General features: G+C 34.7%; 1 protein-coding gene across 3 annotated transcripts in view; it reads right to left on the reverse strand.

Moving 5' to 3' along the window:
- The window catches only part of LOC118200787 (uncharacterized), a 77,686-nt gene that overhangs the window by 22,153 nt on the left and 40,612 nt on the right, over positions 1–14,921 (reverse strand). For 2 of the 3 annotated variants that reach the window (XM_085808450.1, XM_035372747.2), the window contains exon 3: positions 13,188–13,728. In XM_085808450.1, coding sequence (XP_085664576.1) covers positions 13,188–13,695 — 508 coding nt within the window. In that variant the 5' untranslated portion in view covers positions 13,696–13,728. The remainder of the gene's footprint in view (positions 1–13,187; positions 13,729–14,921) is intronic. The other variant, XM_035372748.2, reaches the window with a different exon arrangement.

A 14,921-nucleotide genomic window follows, 5' to 3' on the forward strand; every position in this document is an offset into this window, starting at 1 on the left:
TCTGGAGCCGATAAGAATCTGTTAAGACTCAGTTTTAGGTACATAAGTTGCTTTCTATGGCACAATTTCTAAAACTACTGGGAATTCCGGGTAAATAACTTACATTCGATAAAGGTTATATCCTTATTTGGATTAAAGCAGTAAATATTCTACAGTGGACAATGCTTTTTTCGTATTTAGTTCTTAGGAGACAGTTCTAAGTTAGGTATTCGGTGCTGAGAAAGTACTGCAGGAGAAGATGAATGATTTAAACAGCCTTTGGAATTGGAAAGTTGAATGATATTTGGAGTTTTAGCCTTAGAAAAAGATAACATTTAACAGCATTAATTAAATTACAGTTCTTGAACATGCATAGAAAGTTCCTATAATGCAAACTTATATGTACAATTACAGGAAAATCGAACACTTATTTGGATGTAATTTTATATTCGAAAGGGGTTATTCCTCATTAAACGGGTATTAGTAATGAATATTTAACTGATGTAATGAGTATTTATGAATAAATTTCTGTATTCGAGATGGATGAACGTTAAAATATTTTAAAATATAGCTGAGATTTGGGTAAAGTGTCTCTTACTGTTTCTTTCCTTGGCTCGTTCTGTAAATATAAGTGTATTGGTAATGATATATGTTATGTAAAGGTATGTTTCATAAGATTTCGTTCATAACAGAATAAATTGGTAAATAAATTAATGAAAACTGACACTCACGAAAGAAAATCCTAGTATAAGAAATTAAAAAATAGGCTATATATGCAATTATCTAGGGAAATTTAGTTGGCACTGAACTAGGTTCGAAGATATGTGTTAACATTATGCACTAAAAATAAAATTATATCGATTAAACAAAATTTCAAGAGCTGAAATGATAACCAGTGGGTAAAATCGATGGTCATTCACATCTCATTCGATACTGGAAATGTTTATATTAGGAATTTTTTTGTATATGTAATTTAAATAATCGTTAATTTCACATGAAAATTGTCGATGAAGGCAGAAATATCCATACTTAGTGTAGGAAAAGGTAATAAAGTGAAAATTTGCATAGTTGAGACATTTAAAGTGATGTAGAATGCATTCAATTAGTACAAATTACTGAATTAAAAGGTACTGAGCTTTCAAAATAATAAGAAAGAATTTTGTATGAGTACATGAAAGAATGAATATGGTTCTAAAATTATGGATGAAAGTTGAGATTTCATTCTAAAAATTCGAAATCTATGAAACTAGCTTTATGAGAATCAAGATTCAAAACTGGACATTGGTAACATTGAAGAGCTTAAAAACATATATTCAGATATAAAGGGTATTAAGCTAAATTTTACATCTAAAATTAAGTAATATCATAAATAGAAACGCTTATTTTAGTAATTACACTGGTAAAATATAAAAAGTAAGTTAAGAGTATTGGTTAAAAGGCATGAAAGTAATTCTGCGTAGAATAAATTTAATACTAAAAATGAGTAATGTAATTAAGATTACGAAATGTAAATCTGGTATCATGAACAGAAGATTTAGGAAAACAGTAACATTCTGAGTATATAGGGAATTAAAAGTCTTAAAATATACGGGAAAATTTTTAATTTACATCTAAAATTAAGGCATTCTGAATCAGTCATTAAATTCGAAAGTAAGCGCCGTTCAGGGCACCTAGGAAATAACCATCATATACGTCGTAAAACAGCTGGAATACAAAGAAAAAATACAAAGGCTTTAACAAAAACCTTCGGAAAATTAATAAAAGATCATGTCTTATCAAAGTGTGACGTCATCTTATCAACTACATGATGACTCATAACACACTCCTTCTTATCTGTTAGGCTCCATGCTACCCCTTCCGGTGATACCATACATGACGTAGCCTCGCTTCCGCAAACTTCACTGGCCACGACCAGGCACCGTCCACCGCATGCAGCAGAACTCTTATTTTCTATCTACTCGTATTCCAGAGGTCCACGGTTCCATTCCCGGCGAAGGGGTTGCTTTTTTTTCACATTTCCTGCTTTCGAAAATATCTAATGTCTCTACAGTGGAGTCCGAACTAAAAGAGTGGTGTATTATGATTCTCACACCCAGGATTTGGCGATTGGGTCCCCTAAAAATATTTCAGTCGCCTTTTAAAAGGGGGAGTATATAAGGCATTTATCCCGCCTTCCTAGCATGCCTTCGTGGTGTGGTGGTCTGTACGCTAGGCATGTATTCCAGAGGTCCGCAGTTCGATTTCTGACAAAGGCGTTGCTCATTTTTCACATCCCCTGCTTTCAAAAATACCTAATGTCTCTACAGCATAAGAACGATTTTAAAATTAACGAGATTTAATGATGCTTCATATTTTATCCTGAATCTTCAGTAACTCAGTAAGCTTCAATGCGATAAATTTTGTGAAAATAATACATATGATAAGAGTTCACTGATTTTTGTTGGCAGCAATGAACAAGTTTGTCATTTCTGGTCTAACTAAATTCGCAGTCTTATTTTTTAAAATCTTAAATCTACAGTTTATTGTGTTTATTTGCATTTCTGTCTTCACATTTCCAAAATTTGATTTTTAAAAATTTCGTTAGTAAAATTTAATGGTAGCTTCTTTTAAATATATTTTTATATATCGATAACTTTAGAATCAAGGAACAATACTAGATTTTTTTAAAATATGTTTTTTGTTTGTCAAAATTAGAATTAGCCACAACAATTTGCTTTAAATCGTCACAAAGTACTCAAAATTTTAAATCTCTTTTTTTATTTCTTTGAAGCTAAAAAATTTCTTTTATTGTTTCACCATAAATAACACAAAAAATGAAGTTGTATCTTACTTTAAATTCCAGTCGACAAAGAATAAGACAAACTAGTCCACCGATTCGTTTAATCCATCTAGCAATATGCGTCTGCTTCAGAAAAACCGTAAATAAAACTCTACGTATAATTCTCGCTAAAATTAAACATGGATACAAGAAGACAAACCTCAAATCATGCGCCTTCGTTTATAGTCACCTTTTTCTTTTTGTTAGCGTACAACTTGGACTCTACGTAGAAGATGAAGCAGCGAATACTCGCTATGCCTTTTGAGAATAAGTATGTGATGTTGCGTGGCCCCAGCTTGTCCGCAACAGTAGTAGTAGTGACTGCTATGAACTGGAAGTTACACAAACTCGTAAGAAGGGTTTAATCCCTTTTTATTTCACTTTAGAAATTACAGTTGCGTTCACTTGACGCTCACAAACTACGACGACCAGGCAGTGTAACAAAAATGGAAAAGTACAACTAAAAATAAATAACAGGATGCATAACTAACGAAGTCACTATCTACGAGGTTCTATAATTGTAACTATCTTAACCGCGTTCTAAGATACAGCTGAGATTCAGCAAACTTTCGGATTGAGAAGTTGAAAGATTCAACTAACTGCCGAAGTAGGCACACAGGCCGAAACGCGCGGTTCTTAAATTTCTACCAAGCAACCTTCACGCTCGTAAATCAAGAAGCACACTGACAAATCTCGTTTCCCTTCTATTTAACTCAAATTACTTCTGCTAAAAATTTGAATACTCTGCCCGTTCTACTAAAATTTACATATCTGGCATTGGCAATTCCAGGGGAAAGTAAAGGCTTGACAGGAAAGATAGCTTAAAATAAATGTTAGTTAAAATAAATATAAACCCTACATTTGCCGCTGCCAGAATTTGGTAAACTTGGAAGCAGGTCCTAGAAATGACCTGTTGAAAAAGTTTCCACATTCTGATCTAAAACTGAAGAGCCCCGTTTAACTGTTTAAGTTTAACTGAGCCGTTTAACCCGTTTAACTGAGCCCCGTTAACAAACTGTTTCGTATAAGATTACAATAATTTCTGTAGACGCATAATTTTACCACTCTTCTTACAGGATCCTTTTCTGGTCTTCAGCAATCAATCTTTTCTCTTCTTTCCAGCATCTGGAAGGAATAAGTATCAGTATCTTCTAAATACATTATGATTTACACTTTCTTAACACTGAATAAAGTTTTCGTTTTCGATCCTTTTATTTTCCTTAATTAACTGCTTAATTCACATTCATTTAAGTATTCAAACATGAATTTAACTTTACCCTGGTTCTCCACCATGTGTGGTGTCAAACGGGAATATTCGTGTTTTAGTATTACAACACTTCCCCTAACCACAATGATTTGTTAGAATTCAACGACCAAATAGACACACCTTAATCAATCGACAAACTGAAACTCGATGAGCTATGTTTAACATTCTTAAAATTCAAGTGTAGGTGGAGAACTCTACAAAACACATTCATTCTAATTCCCCCTCATTCATCTTTAGACATGCAGGCTTTCGCTCTAAAGCATGATTTTATGTAAAGTTTAATACTTAAATTTGAATTTCTTTCTTTCGAGTATTTACTTTTAGCATCTAAAATTTTATGCTTCTAGACTAAATTGCACTTTTGCATAACTTTCAAGTATTTACGTATATTTACAAAATTCTAATACATATGATTTTTACAATTTACCATAAAATGAATAAGATAAAAATAAAATTTTACTTCACGCTTTCTTCGCCAAGCTGGCGGCACTGAAACTAAATTTTTCATTAATACAAGAATACGAAGTTATTTTACTTTCGGCCAAATTTTGCCTTTAACATAACAGAATTAGTCTTTCGACCAACAGGAACTGCTTGCTCTTAGATTTTACACTTAAAGAAAATAATACTTTTGCCTTAGCTAAATAAAGTAAAACAAAACTAAGTCTCAACCGAGACAAATTGACTTCCGTCAAAACATAGAACTTCGTATTTACGCATAACATTTCGGAACAAAAGAAAAAATTTATAGAAGATTTTAACTTATCTTTGAGTTTTCGATGCTTGGAACTCCGACATCCTCTTCTGGCAGAATTCATCCCACGTTATGGAATTTAGAGAAGTCAATCTTTGCCTTTGGGTTCTTCGAGTTTCGTCCATGGTGACTTTTCTTTTTCGCCCTCTGTACGCTGGCCTCTTGGAGTGGTAGTCTTCGGGTTCCTGTCTTTTCCGTTTTGCCCCTGGACGGCTGGTCCTCCGGTCTGGAATCTTGCTTGAATTTCTTCTGTTGGTGGCAGTCTTTTCGTTCCTCCTTCTGTCTTTTTGTTCTCGTGAACGGCGGCCTTGTTTGATCCTGACTATTTGGCCCTGGAAGTGGTTTCCTCGACGCAGAATTTATACTGCGGGACGTTGTAACTGGTCTTTTCCTATTTACCAAAGATTCTTTACGCGGCGGCGTTGATTTCTTGCATTTCTTGAATGCTGGAGTCTGACCATTTTCCTTTCTTCTTTTCGGGACCGTAGCATGACTTGTAGAAGGGCTAGGTTCCTCTTCTGTTCTCTGCTTCTTGGGTGGTGGAGCGGGTGGCGTTACTTCTGGACCTTCCACTTCTTTTGCGCTTGAGTCCTGCAAGAAACTTTTAAGGATTTCAAAATCATTTTGATTATAATATTTTTTCACCTGGTCGGGACTTGCTTTACAGGTTTCCCCTCTCTTATTCTTAAGGTACAATACGACTCCCTTAATTTCCTGTATTACATAGGAGCCTTCAAATTTTGGCCCTAATTTTGCAGTGAAATTGTATGGGGCACTTGATAAAGAAAATTTCCGCTTTAACACTTTATCCCCAACTTTAAAAACTGCTTCACGGCGTTTTCGATCATAGCACAGTTTCTGTCTATTTCTTGCCGTATCCGAACTTTTAACCGCCTGATCAATGAGTTTCTGTATATCTTTTTGTTTGAATTCTTCCTCTCTTTGTTGCACAAAGAATACTTTATCTAGTGGCGTAATTAACTTCCGCCCTAAAAATAATTCTCCTGGAGTTTTCTCCGTAGTATCATGATTTGCTGTTCTTAAAGCATAAGCTAACTCATTTATGTGGCCATCCCAGCGCTTGTGATGTGTGCTAACATAACTTCGAATTATTTTTACAATATTTTTATTAACTCTTTCTGCAATGTTTGCCTGTGGTCTATACGGAACCATTTTGATATGGCGTATGCCAAGTCCAGTGCAAATGTTTTCAAAAATTTGGCTAACGAATTGTTTACCGTCATCGCTAATGACTTTTATCGGTGCACCGTATTTTAAAATGTATCTGTGTAAGAATGCATCTGCGACTGTTTTGGCTGACACGCGTTTAAGTGGAACAATTTCTGTCCATTTTGAAAAATGATCTACAATTACTAAAAGAAAATGATTTTTATTTAACTCACTCTGGGGGACAGGACCAAGAAGATCTATGCCTAAAATTTCATTCGGAAATGTAGCGCAAATGCTATTTAAGTACCCGGTCGGGCTGTAATTAATATCATTTATTAACTGACATTGATTGCAGGACCTGACATACGCAGTTACTATTTTGTATAATTTCGGGAAATATACCTCCCCGCGTACCCTTTTTAAAGTCTTTCTGACCCCTAAATGACCCGCTGTTTTCGCGTCGTGTAATTCCTTCAAAATGCTTAATCGAAGCGAGGCTGGGATGACTGGTTTATATTCGAAATTTTCGTTTGTTGCTTTCGTATAAAACAATAAACTATCTATTATTTCATAGTCTTCTGCTCTATTTCTTATTGCATCGATATCTGTGTGTTCAAAGATTTCGGGGTCATTCAAATACGCATAGATACTTCCAAATTCAGGATCACCTTTCAATTCGGCAATATTTGTTTCTCTAGAACCTAAAATTTTTCAAAAATTTTAGATTCTAGAGAAACAAATAGTCAACACAGCGCATTTGAGTTCATTGCCTTCTTCATCCAATTTTATTCGAGATAGTGCGTAAGCAACATTGTTTTCCTTACCCGGTTTATATTTAATTATTAGGTTATATTCTTGAAGTTTTAAAGCCCACCTTATTAACCTGGGCGTTAGGTTTTCCCCCGAGTAATGTCTACCAACAGCCGCATGATCCGAAAAGACTGTTACTGACGCTTTGCCGAAATAAACTCGAAATTTGTGTACAGCCATTAATACGGCTAATGTTTCTCTCTCTGTAGCTGTATAATTCCTTTGCGTAGAGTTTAAAGTTTTACTAAAAAATGCCAAAGGATGGCCATTTTGCATGAGAACCGCACCTACGGCATAGTTCGACGTATCTGCTGCAATTTCCAGAATTCCTCCCCTTCCGGGAATTTCAAAACAGGGGCATTGATGAGTTCTTCTTATAACCTTTCAAATGCAGTATTTGCTTTTGCTGTGAACGTAAACTTACTTTTCTTTCTTTTAATTACTAACAACGGTTCAACAATGTTCGCAAAATCATTTATGAACGACCGATAATAAGAACATAACCCAAGGAAAGAAGAAAGTTTCTTGGCGGTGTTGGGAGGTGGGAAATTCTTGATGGCTTTTATTTTTGAATCCTGAGTTTCTATACCCTTTTGCGAAATTTTATAACCCAGATATTTACGTTCTTTAGTCGCGAACTTGCATTTTGATGCGTTAATTGTAAGACCGGCCTCTTTTAATAATTTAAAAACCTCTTCTAAATCTTTAATATGTTGTTCCAACGTACTACTCGTTATAATTATATCATCTAGATAGATTAAAGTCGATTTTCCTAGGACAGGCTTTAGAACAATGTCCATAGCTCTCTGGAATGTTGACAGGGCCCCACACAACCCAAAGGGCACGCGTAAAAATGCATAAGTGCCCGATTTTGTGATAAACTCAGTTTTATGTATGTCTTCGGGTCTCATAGCTATTTGATAGTAGCCAGACGTTAAGTCCAACGTAGTCATGTATCTCGTAGACTTAATCTTTCTAATAATTTCCTCTATAACCGGCAAAGGGTAAACTGGGAATTTAGTAACATTATTAAGCTTTCTGTAATCGATAGCAAACCTCCAAGCCCTTTTATCCGAAGGAGGGAACACATTCTTTTTCCTACATAGTACGACTGGACTCGCGTACTCACTATTCATGGGCGTTATTATCTGGTTCTTCAACATTTCCTGAATGTTTTCTTGAATTATTTGTTCTTTCTGTTTATCCTACCGGTATGGTTTAGTCCTACAGGGTTTGTCGACAGTTAACTGTATATCATGCGTAACAATTTGACAATTACCAGGCCGTTCTGAAAACAAGTTCGAAAAAGTACTCACCACTTGCTGGATGGCTTGGCTTTCATGGTCATTCAAATGGCTAAGGTCCACTTGCGGTTGTTTCACTGGCTCCACCACCCTCAGATCCATTTCCAGCATAATTGAATTTTCCTGAAAATTCAGTTTTGCCTTCGCGGCCTTTAAAAACTCCATGTCTAAAATGACTGGACTCTGCAAATTTTTGACCACAAAAATTAATACTTTGAGGCTTTCATCTTTTACCTGTATTTGTAATGATAATTTCCCAATGCATTGACAAGTTTTTCCTTGCGCTGCTATGATTTCTGTGTTTTTATTTTTAAATAATCGTAACCTATTAAAATTCTTCTTAAAAAATGTATCACTCATAAAATTACCTTCTGCCCCTGTATCGATGAGGCTTCTACTGGTACATCGCCAACCAGGACTTGTATAATTGGTAACTGTGAGTTCTTTACGATGACCGTATTTAAGTGTCTTTTTGAGGGTTTTTTCAAAACTTCCGGGGTCTGGACCCTCGCTTTCACAGGCCTCTCTACTCGTTTAAAGCTTTCCTTTCAACCTCTGTCTTCTGGGTACGCGGGCGGTTGTTTTCAAATTTCCTTTTTGGGCCTTGACCTTCGAGCTTCGATGAGTTGGCTTGATACCTCTTTTCCCCATAAGAGCGATTTGTGTTTCTGGTCTGTTGATTTGAGGATTGCCTTCGGAGACCTTGAGAATACGATGCCCCTCTAACATTTTCCGCTATTCTGTGATTTTGGACCTTGACCGCCAACTCGAAGAGTTCCAGCAAGGTGCTTGGGTTTCGAATTTCGAAGTAATCTTGAACAGCAGGTAGCAATCTTGGTAAGAGTATTTCAATAATCTCCGCGTCAGGTTTCTTCCCATACAGCATATCCGTCAGTTTAATTTTTCGCAGAATAAAGTCCGTTAACTCTTCTATATTTCGTTGATAAAAACTATATAGCTCGGCTTCTAGCTTTGCTCGGTCTTTCACTATGGGAAAGGCCTTTAATAATGATCTTTTGAATTTTTCAAAGGTATATGTTTGGCCTCCGAATTCCCCTAATAAAAATATCCCTATATTCTTCCACCATAGTGAGGCCTGTCCTCTTAGTGCAGACATGGCAATGGCAACTTTTTGTCTTTCAGGCACAGGGTATAGCTGGAAATGATTTTCTAGGCCTTCTAAGAATATCGCCACCGAAATTTTTCCGTCGAAATTGACGTTTGGCTAGATTGATGCTCTCATCGTCTGGACCAGGTATCCAAATCCTTCTAATTGGTTCGCCATTTCTTGTTGTTGGATTTGTACAGGAGCTTCCATCTAGTTTTCGGCCATTTTAGTTCGAAAAGTGTTCGGGCGCTAATGTGATGTTGCGTGGCTCCAGCTTGTCCGCAACAGTAGTAGTGACTGCTATGAACTGGAAGTTACACAAACTCGTAAGAAGGGTTTAATCCCTTTTTATTTCACTTTAGAAATTACAGTTGCGTTCACTTGACGCTCACAAACTACGCCGACCAGGCGGTGTAACAAAAATAGAAAAGTACAACAAAAATAAATAACAGGATGCATAACTAACGAAGTCACTATCTACGAGGCTCTATAATTGTAACTATCTTAACCGCGTTCTAAGATACAGCTGAGATTCAGCAAACTTTTGGATTGAGAAGTTGAAAGATTCAACTAACTGCCGAAGTAGGCACACAGGCCGAAACGCGCGGTTCTTTAATTTCTACCAAGCAACCTTCACGCTCGTAAATCAAGAAGCACACTTACAAATCTCGTTTCCCTTCTATTTAACTCAAATTACTTCTGCTAAAAATTTGAATACTCTGCGCGTTCTACTAAAATTTACAATTCCAGGGAAAAGTAAAGGCTTGACAGGAAAGATAGCTTAAAATAAATGTTAGTTAAAATAAATATAAACCCTACAAGTACTACAGAGGAAGGTTTAAAATAATATTTTTATTTAAAAACTAAATTAAAACAGGCGTACGCACTTGGTGCTCACAAATCACCACCACTAACGTAAATTTAACAGAAAATAAGATAATAACCGATCACTATTAAACTAAGATATCTAACGACTGACTCCTTAGGTTAACGTTAAATCGGCTGCACACAATAAAGCCAAACCGAGAAAATATCAGTATAAACTGAAAGGTGTCTAACACCGACTAGAGAGCGCTCGTTTCAAACACGTAGCATAAACTCGGAACTAAGTACGCTACTACTCTTTTTGAACTTCTGAAACGCAGCTTAAATACTGCTTCTGAAACACGTTTAGATTAACAACTACGTCATTACAAATTTACATTCCGGCAGGAAACTGAAATCAGAACGGAAAGGAAAGTTAAACTAAAAGTAATTGGTTAGAATAACATAAGTCCTTACACGTTCATTGTTAAAATTTATATAAAAAGTTGATTACGAAGATGATATTGATCACTTTTCCGAAATGAAAACCCTGAAACGAAAAATTTAAATTTATTAAAGGCTGATAATGTCTATAATGATATTCATTTTCATATATATTTTTCGATATACCAGAAACTATTTTGTTAAACAATTATTGTTGTATTGGTGCTTGTAGTTTCTGTTATTGATAATACTTTTACGTGTTAGAAGCAACGTATACAAAATGGTCCCCAATTAAAATTTTTTTGGGCCCGTTAGAGGCTTAATTCGGCACTGAAGTGGCACCGTGAAAGTGGTTTCTGTGGGGTTCCTTATGTATAACTTGTATTCTACCCAGTTTTCCTTAAACAAAATCCTTCATCAAGGTATTCCATCCCTTAAGCAGAGAGCCCACGTTAGCTTTGCCATTACCAAATAATTCACTCATTAATTCCTAGCAAAAATTAGAATGATCATGTAGTATTAACGACTTACGTGAAAATTGTGACTCAGAATTTATGAATATGACAGTGAACATATATAGTTAGTTCGGTTGTATATAAAGGCTCACGTTTCCCTCTTTGCTTCTGAAAAAATAACTAGACACAGCTCTGATGAGAGCCAGATCTGTACGATCTAGGTCCATGTGCATTAAGAGTATCTACAGCAAGTACTTATGCACAAGAAAATAATATAGTCTAAGGGCCGGATATTATATAAGGGAATGTCTCGTATTCAAGTTACACACGGGGAACGTTTGAAAACTACACTCAGCTAACCTGTTCGCCATGAACCGTACCAAAACAAGCTGCCAGAGCCACAGTTCTATCTGGAACAAGCTGCCATTCAGCCACAGTTCTATCTTGATACAGTGGTATTAAAGGTGAAGAAAAGTGAACTGAAGAAGCTATAGAGTTCACTGCGCGTAACAGAAATCGAATTAACGATAGAAACATGTTATGATAATTTTAACAAAGCCAAATATTTTCAATATTAAAATCACGTTAAGCTTTTATAAATGTTACTACCTACTTAAGATTAGAGCGAATTAAGAGCTATTATAGATTTTAAGCGTTAATAAATCAATTGCGGCCAAAATTTATTTCAAACTTTTATACCGAAACTACAACTTGAATTCAAGTACGGGATTTTTCCGTTATTGGTCCAACACGCACTTGACATAACTAGTTTTATTGCTTAACAGACACCGTTAAATTCAACGCGCTGTTCTTAATTTCTATAAACACATGTCCTTTTTTTTCAAAGTAAGTAACATTCGTATGTGAAGGGGATCAAGGACAAACGCTGTTAAAGAACTGTACTTACAAATAACCAAACCACATCGGTTATTAAAAGATACAGCATTAAATGGTAAATCATTGCAATGTGATGAAAATAACAACCTTTTGAAATAAATCAGTTTAAACGTTTTATATACGAATATGTTATCAGCGTGGAATTTAATGCTGCAAGAATCAGAGAGTAAAGTCTTGCAGTGAAAACCTATAACAGTCTAAAATGCCGCATAATAAAAAATTTCTTTCTTTCTTTTTTTTTTTTTTTTTTTTTCATTACAGATGGGAGAAATATTTCTGAAAGTAGTTGAGAAAAATGTAAAATTGTAGCTTCAGAGATAATTATGTCAACAAAATTCGAACAGAAACGAAAGGTTCATAAATTATGTTGTCAAGAATCGATTAAGAAAATGAATTTTAGAGAAAAATACTTTTTTCACTGTCGGAACTTAAGAAGTGTTTAATGTTTTAACCTCAAAATTGAAATGGAGATGCGAAATATTAAACAAAATGTGTTCCGATTATTAGCTTCTAACTGGAGAAAAACGAATGCCATTGGATCTAAGCAATTTAAGAGCAACAGGTAATATCTTAAATTCCGAACGACGTAAATGATGCAAAAATTCAGTCAAAAATGCTTAGTTTTAAAAACCACACTATTTGGATAATTCTGGATATTAAAGCAGATATGTGCTTATATTTTAAAAATAATCCACGAATATAAGTTAAATCAATCGTATGTGAATTTTAAAGCAGCGTTAAAAATATTTTTAACGTTCCGAGCTGCTGTTGTTAATGGCGAAAGTTGTTTCGGCAAAGCTTAAAAATTATACGAATTTTCACTTGATCAAGAAACAGTTTCAAGTATGGCCATTCTCTCTTCAGAATATTAAGTAAGAAATAAAGTAGTTTACTTTGTTAAAAAAATTAGCTTATTAAAATGTTTGAAAAATTAATGCGATAGTTTTTATATTAATTACAATGCCATTTATATTATCCCATACATATATATGTTGTATGTCACTTATCAAAAGAGGAAACTTTTAAATCTTTTCATTTCAAAACTATAATTCTTTATATATTATATGTGTCATTTTTAGCATATAAATCTATGATTAAATAGTATTGTAAATGGCTGTAGTGTTATAATTTGAAATAGATATTTTTAATGAAATTGAAAGTTTAGAGATATAGCTAACTTAGACTGTGCGCATGTATATATGACATGTTTCTTCTTCTTTTACTTTATTTTGTTTCCATTTATTTATTTATTTTTTTCATTAAACGGCCGACACTATATGCAGAGGCACGCATTTGCCCCTTTGCCTCAGGTGATAAAATACGTAGGCACAGCTCTTAACTGCTTTAAAATCTGCATAATGGAAAATAATTGCTTACCTTCCCAAAGGCTACCACTAGACTGGCTTCCAAATCCACTTCCAGGGATTGATTCCGAACTTTCAGATCCAATGGAGGAGGACCGAATACCATTCGTCCATGTAGCGCAGTCTGAGTTTTTGGGTGATGGAAGCCATGGATTAGTGCGAATCCGACATCGCACTCTTGGAGAATCTAGGGCTGTAGATGATCCAAACCCGACTTGCTGGGGAGTAGAAAGAGGAATCAGACCAGTGTCAAGAAAGCTTGTTCGAATGTGTAATCGGTTCTCTATATTTGGCGTCTCTGGTGCTCTTAGCATAGGATGTGGTGAAGGTGGATGTTTCACCCTATGTGGAGTGCTCCCTGCGGACCGTGGTAAATCTTTTCCAATGGGTTCGATCTTGTGTAAGGGTGTGCTTGGAGTACTTTCATCGTTTCTGCGAGAAATGTCAACCCCATCTTTTTCTTTCTTTGATTTCCTTCTTGACCGGCCAATGTGAACTTCCACCCAACGTATGAGTTTCATTCTAGCAATAAGATAGTACCTGGAAGATAGTACCTGGAAATTCAAAGTTACCAAAATCAGATAATAATTATGTTACGTTATTTTGTACTTGTGTCAAATATCAGAATTCACGAAGTCAAATTTAAAACACTGACTGTTTTCAATAAATATATATTGAATAACCAATAGAGTTTCTACTGTTTTAAAGTTTTTTTAATATGGGTTTCTTAAAAGATAAAAAAAAATTTCGTTCTTTTGCGTCTTAATCATTTTCGAGTAATTTTTAAATTCTCTTCCTACTCGAAGAAACATTTCAAAAACTTTTCTTTTCGGAGGCAATATAAACGATTTTATCCTAGCAATGTCGAAAGAAATAGAACTGAACAAATGTCTATTAAATGAATGCTCACGATTTGTCTCGTAAGGTGATATAAGATTTAAAAATTAAACACAAAACGGAAGTTATTTACTCATATCACTTAAGAAAGAAATCTTGTCTGCCTTCGGTCATAAGGTAAGATTTAAGAATCTTTGAATTATAACGAATTCTCTTGCTGGCCCATACAACCAAATACTTCTAAATACTAAATAAAGAAGGAAATTTCTTTTTCATGTAAATACTACGTGATTAATCTGAATCATATATGCTTGTTCATATGTGTACAAAAATGTGAACACTAAAATGGCATCGAATTTCACTGGAATGGAGGAAAAACCCTTTCGCATGAAAAAATGTTTTAGCATTTTCCGCAACACATTATAGGAATGTGTACAAATAAACGCCTATGTTATATTTCACTTAAAGCAAACTCGAGTGTTTCAGTCACCTTCATTAATCGTGTACTTTATTTTTTTAATAAACTCATAATTGTAACACTTTAATAAACATAATAGTAAAGTGAATTAAACACAAAATTAATTTAATAATGCTAGTAATATTTTAATAATAAACATTAATTTAATAAAAACATGATTAACAAAAATAATAACATTAAGTTCTAATAAACATAATACTTTTAATAAAAATATTTGTTACATTTTTTAGTAAACTCTTTTACAAAGTGTCCGAAAGCGGTGGTCCTTCATACTGCTGTATACTGCTGCTTCATACTGCTGTTTTATACCATACATCGGCTGCTGAAACTGGAAGAAGCGAGTAATGTCGTACCTCGGTTTACCCTGAACTTGGTAAATTTGAATGACTGACAAATTTGCTTTTTAAATTTTAAATCTAATTACGTTTTTCT

The sequence above is a fragment of the Stegodyphus dumicola genome, chromosome X1 (assembly GCF_044657685.1).
Source record: "Stegodyphus dumicola isolate Sdum_Otavi_A_Nest chromosome X1, ASM4465768v1".
In the NCBI taxonomy this organism is placed as follows: Eukaryota; Metazoa; Arthropoda; class Arachnida; order Araneae; family Eresidae; genus Stegodyphus; species Stegodyphus dumicola.